Source organism: Agelaius phoeniceus, chromosome 7 (assembly GCF_051311805.1).
Source record: "Agelaius phoeniceus isolate bAgePho1 chromosome 7, bAgePho1.hap1, whole genome shotgun sequence".
Taxonomy (NCBI): domain Eukaryota; kingdom Metazoa; phylum Chordata; class Aves; order Passeriformes; family Icteridae; genus Agelaius; species Agelaius phoeniceus.
The window spans coordinates 47391927-47414426 of NC_135271.1; the positions used below are offsets into that span (position 1 = coordinate 47391927).

General features: G+C 41.9%; 1 protein-coding gene across 1 annotated transcript in view; it reads right to left on the reverse strand.

Annotated features, from left to right (window-relative positions):
• The window catches only part of ZEB2 (zinc finger E-box binding homeobox 2), a 113917-nt gene that overhangs the window by 3734 nt on the left and 87683 nt on the right, over nucleotides 1-22500 (reverse strand). The window contains exons 4-9 of the mRNA XM_054636455.2: nucleotides 21974-22045; nucleotides 15757-15945; nucleotides 14837-15051; nucleotides 12242-12350; nucleotides 9406-11375; nucleotides 7252-7432 (exon numbers count right to left, since the gene is read on the reverse strand). Coding sequence (XP_054492430.2) covers nucleotides 7252-7432; nucleotides 9406-11375; nucleotides 12242-12350; nucleotides 14837-15051; nucleotides 15757-15945; nucleotides 21974-22045 — 2736 coding nt within the window. The remainder of the gene's footprint in view (nucleotides 1-7251; nucleotides 7433-9405; nucleotides 11376-12241; nucleotides 12351-14836; nucleotides 15052-15756; nucleotides 15946-21973; nucleotides 22046-22500) is intronic.

Sequence of the window (22500 nt, forward strand, 5' to 3'; positions counted from 1 at the left end):
TGGAAGAAACCCAGCAGGAAAAAATATAAATGCTTTTAGATCACTGAAGGATCCCAGCTTCCAGGAAAACTCAATCTGCTCTTTTATGAACCTGATCTGATTTTTTTTCCCTGGGACATGAGAGCACGGAAAGTCAGGCACAGAAAAAACTCCACTTTCATAGCAAAGTTGTTAAGAATGAATACCAAGGACTATGCTATTTCTTTTTTTTTTCTATCCAGTCACAGCTACCTTCAAATCCCACTGTGAAAGTTCACATTTAATAAGGTGTGATTAACGAATCCTCAAGGAAGCCAAAATTGTGTTATGAAATGAAGGGGAGATCTGGCAGCAAGGAAAATACAGGAGAAACCACAGCTAAAGTAACCCAAGTGACAGGGAAACTAGTAGATGCCTGGAAATTAGGGTTCAGACTGCATTTCTTTGTAAGAGATTTTCCTAGGTCTGCACGCATACAAGGTTTCTTTTTTTCCTTTATTTCCCTTTATAGTAAAATTGAAAATTCAAACTTGATAAATTGAATTATAGCAGTATTACTTGCGTGAACTGTTTCCTAAATCTGCATTTCTGCCAATTTAACCTGTTGGTTTAAAGTCAAACTCAAAGAAAACTCTGGGCTTTGAGCTGTAAATGTATTTTGGCTTTGAACCTCCAGCCTTGACCTAGGGGTGCACCAAATCCAGAGCTGGAGTCAGCTACCTGTGATTCAGGGCACAAGTTTAGCCACGAAGGGGAAATCCCAGAGTCTTAGCTCGGGAGATTTAAGCACGATCAAGTCACTTACTCAAATTAGCTTAAAATCCCAAAGCACTCTCAGCCTAAGCGCTCTCAAACCCCAGCACTGCCAGTGGAAAACCCTCACGGGTGAGGTGGGAGCTTTCCCAGCACTACCAACACCCAAAGGGATGAACCTCTGCCCTGACCCACTTGTCCTGCTGATTACCCTCAGAGCAGCACATTGATGTCCCCTCGCTGATAGCTCAATAATTGCTAATTTTGTTTCTTTTTTTGCTCCTTGCAGACCTTCTGCTTTTCCTCAGCACCGTTTTAGTGTCCTCCTCACTGAACTGCCCACATTATCTCAGTCCCTCCCTCTGACTTACTTTTCCCTAACATCAACAAGCCCAACCCTTGTCTTGTTCCACTTGTCCACCATCACTTCTCCATTACTTCAAATTCCCTGATTTTTTTTGACACACTGCATCTGATGCCCACTACACCCTTCTCTGTTCCAGACTGGGAAAAATTTGAGGTCAGATTGGATGGAACCCTGAGCAACCTGCCCTAGCTGAAGGTTTCCCTGGTCTGGACTGGATGACTTTTAGTGATCCCTTCCAACCCAAACCATTCTATCCATGATTCTCACCCCACAGCTGTGCTCCATCCAGCTCCCAGCACTTTTCCTTTCCTCAAACAGAAGCCAGCCACCTCCACTGCTCTCATCCAGACTTGCCTCCACCCACCCTTCCAAAGCCTGGGTGATGTGCTTGTCCCTCAGTCTTTGCCTGCTTTGCTCATCCCTTGCACGTGGCACTCGTGCCACACACAGATGTAGCCTGGCAGGGAATCATCCATATTTTATAAATTAATTTAGAAATGAACAGATGAAAATACTTCATATTTTCATATTAATTTATGTTAGCACTAAAAAGGCAATGCTAGAGCTATTTAGTCTACCACAAGGCCATATCAAGGCCTCAGTTTTGATCTGAGGGAACCTGACAGCTTGGGCAAAGTTCTTTGTTCAGACACCACATAACATACCTTAGCAGTGCTCAGTGTGCAGCTGTTACAACACTAATTGAAATATGTTTTTAAATGTATCAGGTTTCCGAACATTTGCAGAATTATTTTCTTCCCCTCATGTGCAAAACCCAGTATTGCAGCCGTTTAAAATGAGTGTTTAATCCCTACAATGTGTTAGTAGGTCATAAAACAAAACTGGGCTAAGGTATTTTACACTGGGGATGGGAGTAAGTCTGCAATTGTAGGTGGATGAGGAGGACCTACAACTTCAGGAAACCATAGGATCCCCAGCTGGTTTGGGTTGGAAGGAGCCTTAAAGCTCATCTCATTCCACCTCCTGCCATGGACAAGGACACTAGACCAGGTTGCTCCAAGCTCCATCCAACCTGGCCAGAGCCTCACCACCCTCACAGTGAAGACTTGCTTTGTAATATCTAATAATATCTCCATAATATCTAAAATCCTACTATCTAAACCCACTCTTCATTTTGAAGCCATCACCTTGTCCTACAGCACTGTCATGCAGTGTCACAAAATTCTTAACATCATTGGAGCAGAGATAAGTCAAAAGGAAGCAGATTTGACATCCCACTCCACAGGTTGTATCCAGTCCCATCCAAGATCCCCTGTGTCATCCATGGAGGATGGATCTAGGAGAGACGCACCCAAGGAAGCTCACAGGAGGGCTCACAAAACACTCGTGTTTCATCAGATGGATGAGTGATGTAGATGCCACATTTTGCAATGAAATTAAATTATAAATCTCTATCAAATATCTAGAGAAAATGTTTCGGCCTTTTTTGCTTCATTGCAAAACCCAGGTTCCTGTGGGGGCCCACACTCAATCTACAGAGGGGAAGTTGTAACTAATCTGTTTGCAAAGTCTCTAAAATTGCATTTCTGTTAAAACAAGACAACAACAGCAAAAAAATCTCTGATAATAAGTATCTCAATCTTCCTGGGCTAAAAGTCTTTGACTGAAAAGCTGTGCATTTCCCATTTGCAGTGGTATAAAAGTCACAAGACATCAAATCACAAGCTGTCACTGGTCCCAGACTAAATATCACCCATCCTTTGCCTAAGGCAAGTGGGTCTCTTTTCCATGGGAGGGGGCCAAACAGAAATCCCACTCTTCAGAGGAAAGAAGGAAACATTTTTGTGACAGTGTGTTTTTTATTGTTTTTTTAAGGCAGTTCTTTTGAAGCTCCTCGGGGGTTTGGATGTTAGATGTAGTCCCAATGGAGATGGATTAGTGGCCAGAGCATAGCAAGGCGGTCAAAGGTGCAAGATAAATGCAATTTATATATAATTGCCCAAGCTGCACCTGTTTCTTTTTCAATAGGAGACCTTGTCTGCAGACACAAACATAGAATATATCCCTTTTTTTTCCTTTATTTGAGTGTAAAATGGGGAATTCTAAACTTGTATCAGAGTAAAGCAAGAAAAAATAACCTTTAAATAGCATGTAAATTTTTTATGAATCAAGCTCTAAATAAAGAAAACTCCCAAGCTGGGAATTCAAAATACTAGCCAGAGAGAGCTGATTTGCTACCAGGCTCAAGAACAATATTTAGTTTACAGAATCAATCTGGAAATAAAACTAGTGCTTGCATCAGCATGAAAGCTACAAAAATAAAAAAGAGGTCTTAATAAAATATACAGTGGAAAAGGAAAGGATGAAAGCCCTAGCACAGCTATGAGGCCCTCGACAGCCCACACAAGTAATAAAATAGAATATGATGTAATATAGAACAACAATGAAAGGATTTTAAATTTCTAGGTAGGATTCTGAAAAACTGTTTCCAGCTTTTGTTGCAGAGCAGGCACGCTGAGAGTTCCCCTGTGAAGCTACAACAAAGCTGGTGTGTGGCAGACACGGGCGTTGACGAGGGCAGAACAAACATTAACCTTCACCTTACTCCTCCATCACTGGACCAGGAGCCAGGATATTTCTGTATTTCTAGATGCTCCATTTTTCTGTTTGCTCTCCTGCTCACTCACCCACTCCTGGTTTCCCTCCTTATCAGAAGCACCAAGAACTTTTTGCGCGCCAAAGCGCCCATGCTTTGCCGTGAAGGCAGCCACCTTCTTCACCTTTCATAAGGAAAGTGTCTTGAACCTTGTGCTAAGCAGCTTGGAAAAATCTGAGATTAGACACATCCCATATTGGCTCAACTAATTTCAGCCTGTCCAAATTAGGATGAGTCTGTAAGATTCCACAGGAAAAGCATGTGAGCACTGGATGCCTGTGCTACCTGCCATGCTCTGCACCCTAATTACAGCGCTGCATCCCCTGGCTTTAGGCAAACAGGACCTTGTGAAACTCAAACTCTAAGAGGGACACATAACTTCTCTCAATATTCAACGGCATCTCAAAATTAAATTGTCAGAATTTGGTTCTGCAACAAACAGTGGCCTCTACACTAAATTTCAGATGAGCCAGAACCAATGTAATTCACTCATTGCAGTAACACAAGAAATTTTCCTTCTCCCCATGAAGCTGAAAGCTATTACAGAATACCACCAATACTGCACAAATTAAAAACTATGGATTGTGAAATTTGTGGCCCTTTTTCTACTGTGCTCCAGCTGTGGCAGGCATGGTGTACAGAGGTAATCAGAAAGTTCTTTGTCCTACAACTGGCTGCATGGTCCCACCAAAAGTTCTTGGGTTGACAAAAAGAACTGGCCAAATCCTATTCTTCTTGCCCTGGCACAGAAACTCAGCTCCACTGCAACACCTAAACATTCCTGTTTTCTCCTTTACAACACTTGATTAACAATAAACAATGATTCAGACAGCTTATGTAATTTTACCTGTCAATGTTTTGCTTCAAATGATTTCTCTGTGATAAATTTTTAGGGGTTTCTGTCTGACTCTTTTAACTCTTGTTCTATAACTAGCTGCAATAGATACACAGACCTTGAGAAGGGGTGACAAATAAAAATCTGATTGTCCCAAAGTTCTAATAAAACACATATATTCTTTTTACACGGAAAAAAGGAGATTGTTACAATGTGCTTCTCCAGGAAAGACAGAAAACATTCCAATTCCTCCTAAAACAAGTTTTTAATGAAGCTACAACAGGTCATGATCAGCTGCTCAGAAAACAGCAACACCCTCAGAAAAAAAGACTTTTTTTCTCTTTTTCAGGTTTCAAAAAGTTGGTTGAAAAACCTGGGCCTGTTCTTAGAATGACCCCAAAGGCAGAAGAGGGTGTTATTTTCAATTCAGTTCCTTCCACTGAACATGGACTGCAGTTTCACACCTGTGTTATTAGTGCAATTACAAACTCTGCCTGAAACTATCAAATTAATTTGAAATTCACTTAAGGGGCACCTGAGCCATCAGCCAGAGTGCCAGTGCAGTGTGCCTCCTGAAGGCTGTGCATGAGGTATTGGGGCTGGTCCAGCCAAGCCCTTCAGAGCTCCCACCCACTCAAACACTGCCATGATGCACTGAGGCTCCATAAAACCAAACACTTCCCTGATAATAGTACTTCCCTCTTTATCCAGTGAGCTCCATCACAGGATATCATGAATTAATATTTGCAACGCCCCAGGGAGGCAGGCTGGTATCATTTCCCCATGTTTCAAAGATGGGCGAAGGTGAGAGAAAGATGAAGCAATTTGCTGCAATTCACTGAGGAAGTCTGTGGTGAGGCAGGGGAGAGTGCAATGCTCTCAGTGCCTGTGCCTCTGCCACAAGACCATCCTTCCTGTCCCTAAATGCCAGGCTCCAGCCTGATGATGTGCTGTAGTTCTAGCATATTAAATCTGACACCCTAGACATGTTCTGGATCATAAGGCTGAGTCCCATAAAATTGACGGACGTGAAGTTGAGAAGCAAAAGGGACAAAGGAAAGAGGCAGGAGAGGAGTCCCCACGTTGCAGCTGTGTGGCATTTTTCTAGGCAGTAGGTTCCCATGCTACTTCAAGACCATAACATATTTTTGCTATTACAAATGCAGTTTATTTTGCAAATCAAGGTGATTGCACACATTTCAGCTTGTCAAATTTTCAGCCTTTCAACCATATGTCTGTCGACCTTATGGACTACCAACTTTATGGGATTCAACCATATGTCCAGATCCCGATATATATGAAGGCCAGTTCTAACATAAGAGCTTTACAGTAGTAGTGTAGTAAACCATAATGTTTGCAGATGGCTGTAATAAAATCATTCAGGAGAGGAAAGGTGCAGGGACGTAAAGCCTTCAAAGCTTCTTCTACTGAATAAACAATTTGATCTGAATTATGTAGTGGCAAGCACATTCTGCCAATGAACTGGCTGATCTAGTCTAAAATGTTGCTTTTAATTTTCTTTCCTAATCCCACGTGTATTTTAACTTCCTTTTGTATTTTCCGTTGTGGGATTAGCTTAAAATTTGGAAGAAAAGTATAAGAAGGAAAAATAACAAAGTAAAGGATTTGGTTTTAAAGGCACCGTCCACTTCTGAATTGTAAATTTTTCATCTGTGTAAAGCCAAAGGGTTATGTGGGGCCTGGAAGATGTAGTAATAGAGAGGTATAAGGTTTTTACCCTCACATGGTGAGATTGAAGGATGATGTGACTTGCTTCATTTCCTGAAGCGGGACTCAGCTTTCAAAGTTAAGGCAAGTTTCCTCCTGAGTAAACTTTTTCTAACTCTAGGAAGTTGGAGTTTGGTTTATGTCCTGCTGCACAATAATTCAGATGATAATTCACATTCCCTTTGTCCAACATAACTTGATATCTCTATTATTTGGGAAGCTCCGGTCCCATTTTCCCCTAACTGAAACATGCTGAGCCAATGTGTGGCCCTCAGAGAGCTCTGTCCTGGCTGACAGTGGGAAGGGAGCACTGTTTGTAAGGGGAACCAAAACCAGCATAGGTGTGATAGAAGGTCTTTTTCAAACCAAAGTATTTTTTAAGCTGACAGTGCGTGGTGAGCTTTGGCAAGCTTCCTTGAACTAGACAAAAATCACTTCCTACTCAGGAAAGAAGGGAACCTTCCCTGGGAATTAACTGGGAAGTGAAAAAGTGAACTGCAACCTGCTTATGCTGCTGGTGTGCAAAATCACTGCGAGAGGAAACCCCCTGAGCTGTTGACTTTCAGATAAGTTGGCCAGAGCCAGCTCTCATGCTGCTAACGTCAGTGGCCCTTTTCCTATTGGATTAAATGGAGCAGGGTCAGATAGTGTCTAAGAAACAAGAAATACACTGTCACTCTTTCTTCCCATGCCAGACTTTGTGTTGACTAAGTTGCAATTGTTTCTGAGTGCTGGGATCATTTTGATGGAGGGCTTGGCCTGGGAGACGATGATTGCCACAGCACCTACCAACACTTACCCTATCACACCTAACTGTCCTTAACCATGCAATAACTATCAAGAAAAATTTAAAAAATAAGCCAGAACAGAGAAAAAGAATTTTTTGAAAGCCTCAGCACCTGCACAAATGTACTCATGAAAGACAGTGAAGAACAAAGCACGACCCTCAACCCTGCCCTCGGTGTGCCCTACCTGTGTGCTCGTATTTGTGTCGCAGCAGGGAACTGCTCTTCTGGAATGTCTTGTCACATAAGTCACACGCGTACATGCCACTTTCTGTCTTCTTGATCTTCTTTCGGGACAGACAGGAGTCGGAGTCCGTCATGTCGTCGAGGCCGGACATGTAGTCTGGGGTTCCATCAAGCAATTCTCCCTGTGAGGGAACCACTCGTCAGCAAAAGCTGCTCCCACCACCAATCCTGCCCACCAGCCACCCCAGGGAAGTTACAATCATTCCTTGGTGGTCCCTCTTAGCTTAGGAATATGAATAATGAAACTACAGCTGGTGGAAAGTATGGAAATAATGAGGAGCCTTCTACTTCTGTGCCTCAAACCAACTTTCTGTCTTTGAGCACTCTGCAGTAATGTGGTTTGCACAAACCAACAGCAGCACTAAATTTACCACATCAGCACTAAATATTTCCAAGAAAGTGTGATGGGAAGGCTCTTCGTGGCCATCAAAAGGTACTGTATTATTTTACAGAGGTAAATATAAGCAACAGCCAAGGGATCATTCCTTTCAAAATTCCAAAACTTGGGTGTATTCTGTATCTGTAGAAAGGTTTTAATTGAATTTTATATTTAGGTACAAATGTTATTATTATGCAATCCATTTAAATGTATGTCTCCCGACTAAAGGCCTCAAGCTATATTTTTATATTTAATTTTGTAATTTGAAATAGGGAATATTAATAACACTTTTTATCAATGTTCTATCTATGTTAAAACAGCCTTCAGCATTAAGCAATAATGAATGTGGATCAGTAAATTATTAAATTTTTTGATATTTATTTTGTCTCGATCCAAAGAGAGTGCAAACTTGCATGATAACATACATTTCCATTTACTATCACACAGTTCAGTTTTCTTAGACTAGGTTTGCACTAATTAATATTAGAGAAGATTAAATAGGCTTAAATACATTTACAAAGAGGGCAGATGTACTGTAAATTGGAATAGTGGAACAGCTGTTATGGAGGTGCAGTGCTATTTATGCTCCTATTGTGCAAAGAGGGATTACAGTCTGTAATGTAAAACCATACCTGATTTTCACATTTGAAACTATAAAACATTTACTAGTCAGTAAAATTACTAATGGACGGTAATAGGACATGGGGGAACAGGCGCAAATGTAAGAAAAAATTATTAATCTATAATCAGTTAATCTCATTTAACTAAACTCTGTACATTATAGCTGAATGCCCAGCAAAAGGCTATAAAAGTACAAGATTCTGTGGAGCTGCTCTTCACTGCAGGCATGCAAGAGACAAAATCATTTGCTACACCTGTGTTGACTCTGGAGAAGAATTATGGGTTGTACCTGGGCACGAAGAAGTGCTGACCCAGATTATGTGTCCAGGGAAAGACTTTGTCTGTGATTAAGGGCCCTGGCTGTTACCTCTCCAAATAATATAATTTAATCTCTGGGGTTTTTTCAAAGCTGTTCCAGATGACTGGCAGGATTAGAGGACTAAGAGTCTGGGAAGACTAGTAGGTGGCCCAAAGGAAGGAGCTATGGGTCAATGTTTCTCATCCCCCAGACATTCATGAGAAGAGGACAACTTTCTCATCAATAGTGGATGAGCAATCCCCCAAAAATATTGGGAAGGAATCTCTTTCAATGGTTTACAGTGTCTATGAGGGTCTATGGACATCTGCTTAGAGGCATTCAACTTTGTGCCCGAGTGTGGAAGTGACTCCAAAGGGGTCTCCCACTGCTCCCTTTCTCTGTGATGAAATGTAGTTATGCCTTGGAGAGATAAATTTCCCTACAAAGTTTCCTTCTTTTTTTTCTCTAGGATACAACTTTTTATGGACATTATCAATATTATTATTATATTGCTATACAAATCTAATAAGAAAAGGCTGAACTCTTAACAGAACAAAGATCATTATGCCTGTTCAAAGTAATTGGTACTGCTCCTGAATCCAAGTAGAGATACTCTTAAGTTAACTGCAGTTTATTTTCCTATTCCACCACGTCTTTCCAAGTTCAGACTTAAATAAACTCTGCTAATTTTGTTGGAAATGTTGATTATAGCTTTGGGCTTTTTCTTCTCTAAGAGAACACATCGCAAAACGCTAAATTCTAGCCTTTCAAAGTGGAAAACAGTTGAAACTATTTACCTGAAATCCTTGTTTCCGCTGGTACTTTCTCCTTTGCTGCATATCGGCAAAAGTAGCTGCTCCAGTTGGGTAGGTATAGGCCATATGTGGTAGGAAGCTCATCTGATCTAGTCCTGGGTATGGTCGCAGCCCAGGAATACTGGTCTGGACTGGTGGCATAAAAGTGGCTGGGGGAAATGCGCTCTGTGGTGGAAGTGTTGTGTATAAAGGTTTGGCACTAAATGGGTTCATACCAAATACTGGGTTAGTGCTTTTATCCAGATTATTTGAATTAGAAAACTCCTTCTTGATAAAAGTCAAGTTCAGCGGCTCATCTGAGTTTTCAGATGATGAAGAAACACTGTTGTGTTCTAAACTTACACTATTAGCTTTTGTTTTGTTCTTTGTGGCTATAATACTTTTGGGTTCCTTCATTTGTTTTGGTAAAGACAAGTCCAATGGCTCAGCCTGAAGCTCCTCAGAAGAGAAACTGTTTGGAGTGTAAGAACTACTGTGGGAGTTTTTAGAAGATGTGGAAGAAAGATTTAAAGGAGAAGGAGTATTGCTCCTAGAGTGGTCCAATTTATCAACTGGCTTAATATTGGTAAAATGAGGAGGTTTTGTTAGCCTGAGAGGAGTATCACAATTAGTAACACTGTTATGGAGTTCAGCTATAGATGGTGAAGTTATAGAGTCCACAGGCTTTATTGGAGATCTGGCTGACAAAGAGTCTTTAGTGGGAGTGTTGTTGGTGGCAGCCAGCGCCACCTTGGCACTGGCCCTTTCCAGTGATGGTGACCTGGAACTTGAATACTGGTAGACTTTTCTTTGTTCAAACCATTCCTTCACAAATTCCTGAGGAAGGCCAACAGCAATGGAAATTTTCAGTAGTTCATCAGAGTTGGGCTCCATATTCATAGCATAATATGCTTTAAGTACAGACATGTGGTCCTTGTATGGGTTGATAGGGCTAGTCATTCCTTTCTCAGAAAGTACTGATGACAGCAAGAGGGCTTGCTTATCAAACACTCCAGGTTTGTTGGGAACCATGTTCTCATGAGGCTGAAGGACTGCCTTGATTTCTTCGTTCATTTTACACAGGTAACGCTCATGCTGATGCAACGGAATGGGACCAGGAAAGCTTTCTTTACAGAACTGGCATGAAAATGGAGTGGATACGTTGTGGTTCTCTATCATCTTGTCTTCAGTTACCAGGTCTATTAGGGTTCGCAGCTTCTCTTTTTTAATGTTATTGAGCTGCCTCCTCGAGTCTGTGGTCAAGCTCTGGAGGCAAGCTTTGGCTTCATTGACTTTCTCTAATGTATAGTCAATAATACTTTTAGTGGCACCATTATGACTTACTACTGGAAGACCCACGGGGGGAATATTGGGGGAGGTAACTCCTTGTTCCTCGGCTTGAGAGCATGAATCCTTCATGTGGTAAACCTTCAACTTGGAGATCTCTTCAGCCTTGCAGTCCATTTTCTGCCTGGAAACCGTGTTGTCCACAATCTGTAGGACCTTCTGCACCTCGCTTAAATTGCTGCCTACTGCAGGAAACCCGAGCAATGGTGCTTCCATCCCTACACCTAAGTGCTGCATTGGACTTTGAGCAGACGCGTGAACTCCTAAGGGGCTGGTTGCTCCAAGTCCACCATTCATAAAAGGACTAGTTGCACTAAACCCATGTGAGGCCATAAGAACCTTGTACTCATTGAAATCTAGTGGTTCTGTTTTAATTTTCAGTAGGCCTGTTTGCTCAGACATACTAAGTGGTTTGCCATTCTCCAGCTTGTTTCTCAGCTGTGTGATGGCTGAATTAGTAGGAGAGGAAGATACAGAATTAGGAGAAGAACCCGTCTTGATATTGTTTCTCATTCTGCCATTTACAGAGATCAAACCAATACACTTCTTGCTGCTGATGTGCGAACTGTAGGAGCCAGAATGGGAGAAACGCTTCTTGCAGTTTGGACACTCATATGGTTTTTCACCTAAAATGATAATTAAAACCAAATGTTAATTATCATTCTTGTTGCTATAATTGCAAGAGGTTGCATTTGGTATCTGACTGATCGCCTGTGTATCCAGTGATTAATAGTGAAGGAAATATTAATTCTCTGAACATGGCCACACACCACCACTGCTTTGCCCTCCTCTTTCTACAGGTTTTGAGGTCAGTTTGGACCCAGGGTCTCCAAGTGGCAAAAGCCATCAAAGTGTGAGATTGCCTCCAGACTGACCAGGGCAAATCAAAGGTAAGCACCCTGTAGAAAGACAGTCAAATCAAATTTAGATTCTTCAAATTTGATCTGTTTCTTTTTTATTTTTTTCTCCCCCAGAATGGAATTTTCACCGGATGTGAGGACCCATATGAGAAACTGAGTCCTGATGTTAGAACCTCCACGTAAGTTTGTGCCTGCACTGAGCCTGGTGACATTTTGTGTGCTGAATTCTGCATCAAGTAGGAGAGCCAAAATGCCCAAGTCATTCAATCTGAGAGGCTTGGCAGTTTCTTGTTATCTGAGAATATGAGTTGTATTTCACTCAGGGGGACTTTTTATTTTGGAAAAATATAATGGACTCTTCAGGCTCCTGCTGCACAGCGATGAATGAACGCTTCTGAACTCAAACTGCCAAACAATCTATATTATTTGCAGGAAGCTTCACTATTTCCAAATCTTTTAGCAAGACCGTGGTATTAACAGCATGATAAATGAGGATGACTCAGATATCACTTATGAAATACCTTGGTAGCTCCAAGAAGCCAGAAGCAGAACTGTGTAAATTTTAAGCAGTCTTTAAAACTCAGCTAATTAAACAAAATGCAAATGAGCACACCAGCACCTCCGCTACTCACCACTGTGAATTCGCAGGTGTTCCTTCAGATGGTGTTTATATTTGAAGGCCTTGCCACACTCAGTGCATTTGAACTTGCGATTGCCTGCTCCTTGGGTCAGCATTTGGTGCTGGGAGGAAAAGAAGAAAACAAAAGAGATACCAACATGAATTTTATGCAAGAGAAACCATGAATTTCAAGCTCAAAAAACAAAAATTAAATTAATGTGACTCTGAATTCGTCAAGCGGACCAAAAGGTCTGCATGTACATTTATTTGTCTCATCAGCGTTGCAATAAAAATCAAAATGTTGGCAGTAAACCGAAACAAATGAGAAAGTACTTTCACATGAGCATTCGATATTTGCTTTAGAATTATTTCCTAAGTCTCTCATCAGAAATGTCTTGCTTTAAGGTATCTCACGATGAGAGAAACAGTTTTATAAGAAGATTTGTGGCTCTTAATATTCCTAGCAGATTCTGAACATGTGGGACTCAGCTTGTTTAAAAATTCTGTTTACTGCATGTGGAGGAAAGAAACACTGTCGTTAGTGGCATTTCGTGTAAGATTTAATTCATTATCAAGCAGGAGAGACTGCATCTTCAGCATAAGCTGCTGCTGAAAATGTTTTTTAAAATCACAGAGCAGCAGGAAAGACTTGAGCTACCTTTCGTGCCATGATTTTCCCTGATGCTCTTCTGAGGGGTGAGGGAAAGTTGAAAGTTAAAAGGGGTGTAAAGATATAATCAAAGGAAGCTGACCTTTTTGCAACAAGCAAGGAAAGCCCCATGACTTTGAATTTGGCGAGAAAAAAAAAATTAATTAAAAAATAATTATTATCTTGATAATCATGTAGCCACTCTGGATGCTCAAGGTAGGAGGTCAGCCTTTTGCAGGCAACCACGACACAAAAGCCTTTTGCAGGAGCAGGGAGGGGGAAAATGGGGGGAAAAAAAAGGAAGGAAAAAAAAAAAAAAAGGCAGCGCCGAAACGGTATGACAACTGCGAGGGTGTGCTGCCTCTTCCCACATTCCTGGCGAGACAGATGGTGTTACATGGGACACAGGGAGGTTTGTTCAAACAGCAGCAACCTTCAAAGATCAAGCAGAGCCCAGCCCGCCGCGCGCCATTGAGGGACCCGCGCTCATATGTTGCTGAGTTGCATAAACAAACAGCAACAGCTGTTTTGTCTCCCCCCATCGCCCTCCGAGGACTACTATAAACTTTAGTTGTGCCACTGTTAATATGATACAATCATTTTAATTTACTAATTGTAAATGCCATGAGCAAATGAGGGGACTTTTCAACACCAAAGCTACCATTCATAATGCGCCAGTACCAGCACGCTCTTGCATGTGAAATTTCAGGCAGTTACGTTGGATAAATATCCAGGCGGGTTTTGTTCCCTCCCCTAGCGTTTTTAATGATACGAGGCAAAAGGAAGAACCTTACAGTGGATCAGGTTAGGAAAAATATACATGGGAAAATGTGTTTGTCTACTGGAGAAGCCATGGGAAGGAAAGAAAGGAGAAAGTGCTCTGGAGTCATTTATATTGATTTAAGATCAAGCAAAAGATACGGTTCTCTTAAAAATGCTAATTGCAAAAATCGTGTGATTAGGAAGATGTGTGTTTGCCTAACTGAATTTACCTTCTGCTGAGAGAAACCTACCAAGAGAAATCCAGCAGATTGTGATTTTCAGGTTTTTAAGAAAAATAAATACAGCATAAAGCCTTTATAATTTGACACAATGCACACATCTATTTATTCAACTTTTAACCACGCCATTTGAGTTTCCATTACAGCCCTGCTTAAGATGGGTTTTTAGGAGTAATTCTCCAGCTAGGAGCAGTTTTTCTGCTGGTGTGTAAAGAATTTTGTGGCACAGGTCTATCGCCAGCCCATCTAGGACCACTAGGGAAGCTCAGTCACCTGTTTGAGACACCAGCATTTCCTTAAATGTGGCACTGATATAATATTACATGTACCCCATCGAGGAAAAAACGGCTTTGATTTATTGCAGATACGCTGCCGGGCTATACAAATGAGAGCAATGCCCAATTCTAGTGGCACAATCACAAATGATAGCCTATATGTACTGTCGGAAGGGTTCTTCTCAAAATGTGTAATTATGTCTAACAAACGATTATACAAAATACGCATAATTTCATGTGATTGAAAAGGTTACTCAAAAAGTAATGAAAAAATATTAGTGGATCTTTTAGTATGTCTTGGAGCTCCTATTTGCAACACTGCAAAGTAAAACTAGGTGAAAAATGGAATTAAAATTGCTGAGATGTTTAATAATGTATAATTAAAATGCTACACTTTCATTCACTTTTTGAGGAACATAAAAACGAAACTAAAGTCAAGTTAAAGTGCAAATAAAATTTCTAAATTAGAAATTAACACACTCATTCGATCGTGAACATAAGACTATTAAATCATATTAGAAGAGACCATCAAAAAATCATTTAGACCTCAATTAAAGCTATTACCATTAAAAGATCTGCATCTTCAAAATGCCATGAAAAATTAATAATGATTGCCAATCAAAGCAATATCGTTTCTCTAAGGGGTTATTACAGAAAGAAATCACTTAAAACCAGCCCCCCACCTGATCTGTCCCTGGCTTGTGTGTCACCATATGCCGCTCGAGCTGGGTGCGGTAGGCAAACGTGTAGTTACAGAGAGGGCACGAGAAGTTCTCCTCGTTCTTCTCGTGGCGGTACTTGATGTGCTCCTTGAGGGACGTCAGGCGCTTGTAGCCCCGGTCGCAGTAGGGGCAGGTCAGCAGTTGGGCGAAGGCATCTGGAGTTCCAGGTGGCAGGTCTGCACCCCGGCATGGGGAAGAGGGGGGGGGAAGAGAGAGGCAGGCCAAAAGGTCAGCAAATCAATGGCAGCTCATGGGCTGATTGCCCGGGATGGTATGAGAGGAATCGCCGCAATCTGCTGCCCGGGAGGGAGGGACGGCGCTTCCACCCGGCGGCGGGAGGCACCGGCACCCGCGCACGCCCACGGCAGACTCGCAGGGCCCGCGCTGGACCCCGCCGGGAAATTAATTATGGGCATCACTCCTCCCGCAGACCTGGCTGGCTTGAAAACTAAGAAATACTTTTCCTGATCAATTGGCAATTTGCATTCCAGCCCCAGCTCATTATGTTACTTATGCCATTGACCGAATCCTTCCTACTGACTCTTCTCCAATTATTTATCAAGGCATTGGAGAGCAATAGGCTGGCTACTCTGTCTTTTGTTGCATTAAAACTCTATTAAAACTTCCCAAACTCCCAAGTAGAGCAGCAGCCTTTCTCCTGTTTAAATTCAGCTCTTCAGTTCACCCACCAAATAATACAAATGTGCTGACTAAAAAATCACAATACACTGAAATTACAGCCCCAATCTTTGCTCATGAAATTCCATGCCGCTGCAGCTGTTCTTCAATTTTTAAGGTAAACACCCAGGCATGTAGTGCATTTATAATTGCAACAGCTGCACGAGGTCAGGATACTGGCTAAAAATGAATTACAGCCTCACCATTTTCTTCTTGCCCATTGGCCTCTGGAGTGCCAAGGCGAGACAGTTCCTCAGGGGCTTCAGGGTAAATAATGGCTGTGTCGCTGCGCTGCAGGTACTCTGCTATGCTGACTGCATGCCCATCTCCTTCCTCCAGTTTCCTTTTGGCAAAATATTCCTCAAAGTCCGACGTGCAATTTGCGTTCTTCACTAAAATAAGAGAGGGGGAAAAAGAAAGGATGGTTGAGTGCATCGTCCCAGAGAGCCTGGTCTGGTCAGCATTGTTAGAGGTTGAGCAGATGTACTGGAGCTACAAGGCTTGGGCTGCAGCTGGATCCTTGCTCCCACCAGCCTTGCTCCAGCTCCCAATAAAATTAATGTGGGCTTTCCACCAGTGTGGATGGAAGTAAGGGCAGGCAGTTAAATTAACAAGAACACGGGGGTCTACAGGGCAGCAGGAGACGTTTATGAGGCTTGGGTAATGCAGGTAATCTTTCATTGCTGGAACCTGAACAACCTTCACGGGGCTCCTGGGGGTCCCACAGCTTTTGGCATGAGCACAGCTCGACCTACAGGACTGAGCTCAGCTGCCCCTGGATCCCACAGACCCCGAGACAGTCCCCACGTGGGACATGACAAGGTAGTAAAAGACCAAACTTTTCTGAGACAGGTCTTTCCTCAGGCTGCTCTTTGTCAGGCACAAAAAGAAAGTTGCTCACATCTTCCCGCTTTTTTTTTCCTCCCTGAAAATTAACTTATAATGAGAGAATGGGTTGTTTTAAAAACTTATCATTTCATGATTTCTGCAATAGACCCACATGGTTTAGAACATTACAGGGTCACCAAGCCCAAAACCACTTTGACAGTCCATACAAGAGTTTTCTTTCTTTTCTTTAAATGTAACCTCAATTTTTTATTATCCATGCAATGTCCATGAAACATAATACATGCTCAGCCACAAAGCATCCTGTTACTAAAATTGTGCTTTTCTCCTCTAAGTATGAACACTGCTTACAGGAAAGACCTTAAAACTCTGGGATGTTATAGACAAATAATAATAGAATTATACTAGAAAAGAAAAAAAAAGGAGATTATGATTTTCTTCCTCTAAATTGTGTTACTTTGTTTATTAACAAGTCTTGAGAGACACAGTTGGTGGCAGGGAACTAAAGATATTTGTTTTTAACTGACCATAAATGAAAAGAACAACTTATGATTGATTACATTTTTAATGTATTTCTGCTGAGGTGAAATAAGAAAATGAGGAAACACCATGGACTATTCTGGAGTTCATGTAAAAGTAAAATACTAAACAGCACAATTCTGCTGTCAGTGATGCCAGGGAGCAACATGGAGTAAACACATGGAAATCAAGGGATTTATGGTTTTAACCACTGGAAATGAGAGACTAACCAGCTCCTTGGTGTTTAGAAATGGGTGAAGGCTTTGCCTCAGTTTCCTATGAAAATGCAAGGCAGTGACGCTGGCAGTGAAAATGAGCCATGACCTCTGACTGGGGCACAAGTGGGAGCCTGCATTGCCTGATTTGAAGCTCTGATCTCGGCGTCATCGATAAAAGTAGATATCCGTCTCTGTAAACCTCATCCCTTTAGCCGATAAAATCAAATCCTCTGGCTGAGACAAATATGCCCTATTTTTCATACCAGCTGAGCAGCTTCTCAACTGTTCTGCAGTATTTTAGTGACAGTGACCAAATGGCACAGGGCATGGGACCCTGGTTTTGGAAGGAAACTTCTGTTCCTATCACAGTGGTTTTGTAGGGAATGGCTTCACCACCACAGAGTTCCTCTTGGTCCTACTGCAGCTCCAGTTACCCTTTGTTATTAGCATGAGAAACAATTCTCCCCTTTCAACACCAAAATAAAGCAGCTTCTAGAGAAGGGGAGTGTGAATGTGGAGAAGACAGAGTACTTTACCTCCATGTTGTTCTGGGAGAGAAATATAACAAAATGGTGGTTACTGAGTACACCTTATGCACAAAAGCATCACAGCAAGTGTAGGACTTCTTGTTTTCATCAGAAAAAAAAGAGCTGAGGCTTTACTTTTTAGGCTGTAAATCTAACTTGTCATTCCCCTGTTATGCCTAGATCTTCCAGGTGTTACAAGATGGACCACCCTCTGGCTTAGCACTACCCAAGCTCCACTCCTTCTCTTCTCTTAGCAATAGATCCAAGGAAAACAAGTTTAATTTTGCCAAATCTAGGCCATGTGTCAATAAGTGAAGCAAGGAGAGGAAGTTTTTCTCCAGAGAGGAGAAATGGGATGGCCCCATGGGATGGTCCCATGTGTCCCTTTTCTCCCCCTGGTAAACAAGGGGTACTTGGAGTTTGCAACTGCATTTTTTAGGATTAGGATTCAAGCTACCAATCAAGGCCTAGAGCTAATATTAGGAGTTTCCATCCCCAACTCAAACCAAAATGAGGTTCTTCCTTCATGCCCCCAAGTCTATCTGGAGGCTGATCCAACAGGCTGTGGAGGACTGCTGCGATATTACCAGCCTTGGTTTCCTAATTCTCAGGATTATTTAGCTTCTATGTCTGTACATGCAATCCAGGAGCTAAAGCAAATGTTTACGTCTACATTATAAACCCCTAAAAACAAGGGGATTTAGTGGAAAAGCTGATAGACCCTTCACTGAAACAATACAACCAGTGCTGCAAAGCTGCAGATTAACACAAATAGTCAAGGATGTTCATGTGGGTCTGGTTTCTCACCAGCAGCATTACTGACAATTCAGACGTGGCTGGAAGCTCACATAGAGGTACTAAAAAGACCCATCTGACAACCATTAAGTTTGTCTCTCATCTTCTGGGTGGAAGACTTGCTTCCCCCCTCCATGCCCTGATTTATTTTCCATGTAGAAAGCCATGTTCCCAGACTCCTTGTGGGCTGACACTGCACACTCACTGCACATCCCCTCCTGCGAGATCTATGGTGGGTGACCTCACCAAATAAGTCCTTTTTTAAATTAATTATTGGAGCCTGGAGAGCAGAAATATTTTCAGCTCCAAAAGCTGATGTGGCTGTGTCACATAAAAATAAAACACATTAAGGAAAGCTATCTTTGGAGGCATTTAGGACCTTTCAAGATAAAGTGGGAGAGAGGTCCAAGGAGCTTGGGAGACCAGTTATTTTGTGTGGGAACTCGTCCTGCGAGATGGTGATAGCTGCCCTTAATCGCAAACAAAGCTAATAAAACCACAGCCTTCATTAGCCAGGAAGTGAGAGGCCCCCATTGGTACACACAGATTACAGCCTGAAAACGGCCTGTCCTCCAACCTGCCAAGTTTTGGTTCTGTTTTCCTCCCCCTGAAAGTTTTTCTTTCCCTTCTTTAAATTATGTTAAGAGATCTTTATTTGAATTTTGTCAGATGTTGCTAATCAAAACCAGGAAAATTTATCTGTTTGTTTGCAGGGATTTTGTTAATCTGTTCTCTGCAAACATCCCACTTGCAGTAACCATAAAAGGTAGAATAAAATAAACCATAAGAATTTCTTCATTCACCTTTTAAATAGCTCTTCTGCTAAACATCACATTTGCAAGTCCCTATTGCAGAAATCCTCAGAAATATTTACAAATTCATTTAGTATGACCAAAATCCTAAATCTTCACCCTAATGTCACTTCTGCTTTTACACTATGAAGCCTCCATGGCTCATTATAAAAATGCAGCTGATTAATGTAGGGATAACAAGATTTCTCTTAAAGTACTTCTAGGAAGTGGCTACTCTGAAAACAGCAGAATAATTTAATAATGGAGACCTTTTCTTTTAGTTTTCTTTCTCCACTAATAATATTTTGCAGAGAATTTGATGCTAAAAGTGCACCACAGATCTTGCATGCACCTACAGAAACTTTCTGGTTGGATGTACATTTTTATTGGGTTTGTCTCAGCCTTTATTGAACATCAGTATTAGATCCCCTATAACCTGCAGGGAAAAACTGAGGCCCAACACGCAAGACAAGCCCAAAGCCTATAGTGAGGCTGAAGAAGAAAACTTTGAACACTTCCCAGACTATCCAGGAAGTATCTCCAACAGCTCAGGGACTGATTTCTTCCCTTTACTTGTCAAATAATGGTTGAGGCACCTCACTGGGCATGAAGGGGAGCTTTTACTCCTAATAAAGGAAATTACAGGTACTCATAGTCACCTGGAATCTCCCTCTCAAGGTGAAAAAATTGGCATAAGCATTTAATTTATAAAAGCATTTATTATGCCTGAGTAATCTGACATTGCTCTTAAGAGTCTATGGAGATTGCAGCAACTGAAGAAACATTATTACCCAACCTGACAAGGCATCAGCCTCCACTGAAAGAGGTCTGAACACCTCAAAAAGTGACAAAAGACTTGAATTTAACACTCAGAGCAACTTGTGGTGGTTATTTGAGCAAGCCTCCATCCTAGCTAGAGTAAAGAGGAGCTTAGGACTTGCACAGGACATTTGGGGAAGGAATTGATAGGAGCACCACACAGAGAAGCTCTTGCATTTTAAATGCAGACCACCTAAATGCAAAGCACTCCTTGGGCCGTGAGTTTGCAGGGCATCAAGCTGGGGAGGGGTAACCCTTATTTTTTTCCATGGAAAACTGGTTCCAAGAGAGGCAGGACACCCCATGGACCCCACTCAGGGCTGGCAGAGGGGCTCGATGGCACCCCCAGAGAGATTTCGTGAGGCCAGTGATGAGCTGCAAGACAAGGACGTCAGATACTGGAAGGGAAGGGACTAAGAGGACACGAAGTCTTCCCCTTCAAGCAGACCACATTGCAAGCATGAAAGAGTCAAGGCCTGTTATGGCAAGGAAACTATGTGCAAAGGAAATCACACGGACTGATAGGGGACCTCAAAGGCTCTGCTAATGGTAATTCAGATAACCATCAAACCTTGTTTCTGAATCAGATGTCTTTTAAAATTCTGTTTCTCCAAGTGCTAAGCACAATTTGTCACTTTATTGCAGCCTCTTGGAAATAAAATAAGCTTTTGAGATACATATGTAGCCAATTCTGCACAGCAACATCATTAAGTACATATGTAATGATGAACTGTGCCTCGGTGCCACCCTCCTTTCATGCATAATAAATCTAATGGATGAAGAAAGCAGTGATACGGTTTTATTTTCCTATTATTTTCCCCCTCAAGAATGATAAAGTAAATTTCTCGTGTGCTTAATAAGAGCACTGGGGTTTTATGTGGGTGTTACCAACATCAGGAAAGTGTGAGTAATAAAATCCTTGTGAGATTTTGGTACCACCTTTTACAGTAATATTTGTGGAGAGTATTACCTATGAACTAAATTTCATAATGAAATGGATAGAAATGTACTTGCACTAGAAAACTCTTCCTTTTAGCTGTGCAAATCTATCTGCAACATCCCAAATTGTGACAAAATGCAGAAGAAACACTGGGTGATGTATGGCATTCAGCTGTGCTGAGGATAGAGTGGGGCCTTTGGAAAGAACATGGTAAATCCCTGAATTCATTTGGATTAGAAAATAGCAACAGGAACCTTTTGCTGTTTTGCTCTGCCACAAAAAAAGAGAGCTGGCTCAGAGGTGATGCCTGCTAAATATCTCTGTCACACTTCTTGTGCCACCAAATATATTGATTTCTAAGAAGAGTGGAAAGAAAGAGATGCTAAAAGTGGGAAGAAAAAAAAAAGAAACCCAACAAACGATTAGCCAGAAACATTATAATCTCATAAATATGCATTTAAAGTGTGTGTGTCTATGGATCTATGTAAGGGGTTTATGTGTGTCTTGCTGAAAAGATGTTTTCAGTCCCTGAAGCAGCTCAAATCTGGGGCTGCCAAGGAGGGTGCACCCCATCCTCATCATCAAGCTCTTCACACAGTCCCTCTCATTAAAAGGCCACTGTATCTTGGCCCAGCTAATTTAAACTATCCAAGGTTCACCCTGCCTGGGAAAACATCTCCTCACACTGCTGAGAACTAAGATCTCCCAAGGATGCAGCTACAAGGAGCTGGGCCTAAAATGCTGTGGGACACAGGAGAGGTAGCAAGGACTTCACTGCGTGAATTGGTCGCTGCACTCTCATTATCAAGTTGGGGGGAATTAAAAACCAGGAGAATTGCATCAGTATTTTCCAATTTTTTTAACTGAAAACAAGAAATAGATGTTTTGTCCCTCCCACTCCTCATGCACAGCAAGCTCTGCGTGAACCCAAAGAAAAGTGATGCTCACTCCATGCAAGGCCTTACCTGTACCATTGTTTCCAGTGGTCTGAATTGCGGCTTCAGGCCCCATAGTGTCATAATCTTCCTTCATTTCTTCTGTGGAACAAAGCATGCACACTTTTAGCACAGGCAGGGTGGAGGATGGCTCAGAAAGCTGGGGAGCACGCTGCGGTGCCGGGGAAGATCCCGCTCAGGGAAGGAGAGAAAAGGGCTCTTGTAGGCCCCTACACAATGGCTTTGTTCTGGGAAGTGAATGAGTTCAGCAGTGCTGCAGGGACGAGAACTTATTTACTTTAAACACGGCAGAGAGCGGTGGAAAACAGAACTATTTGTTCAGAGTAAACCAAGGGCTTTTCCCAATATCAAATCTAATAAGCAGTTGGGTGAGAAAAAGGGATTTTTTTTTTTCTTTTTGTTTCCTACTTATTAAAAGAAATAATCAGTTAACAGAGACTGTGAGATCTATACCTGGAAGAAAATGCAAATGCAGAAGGAAAATGTAACAACTTCTTGTATCTCCCTCTCTATCTATCTATCGCCACACAGATCTG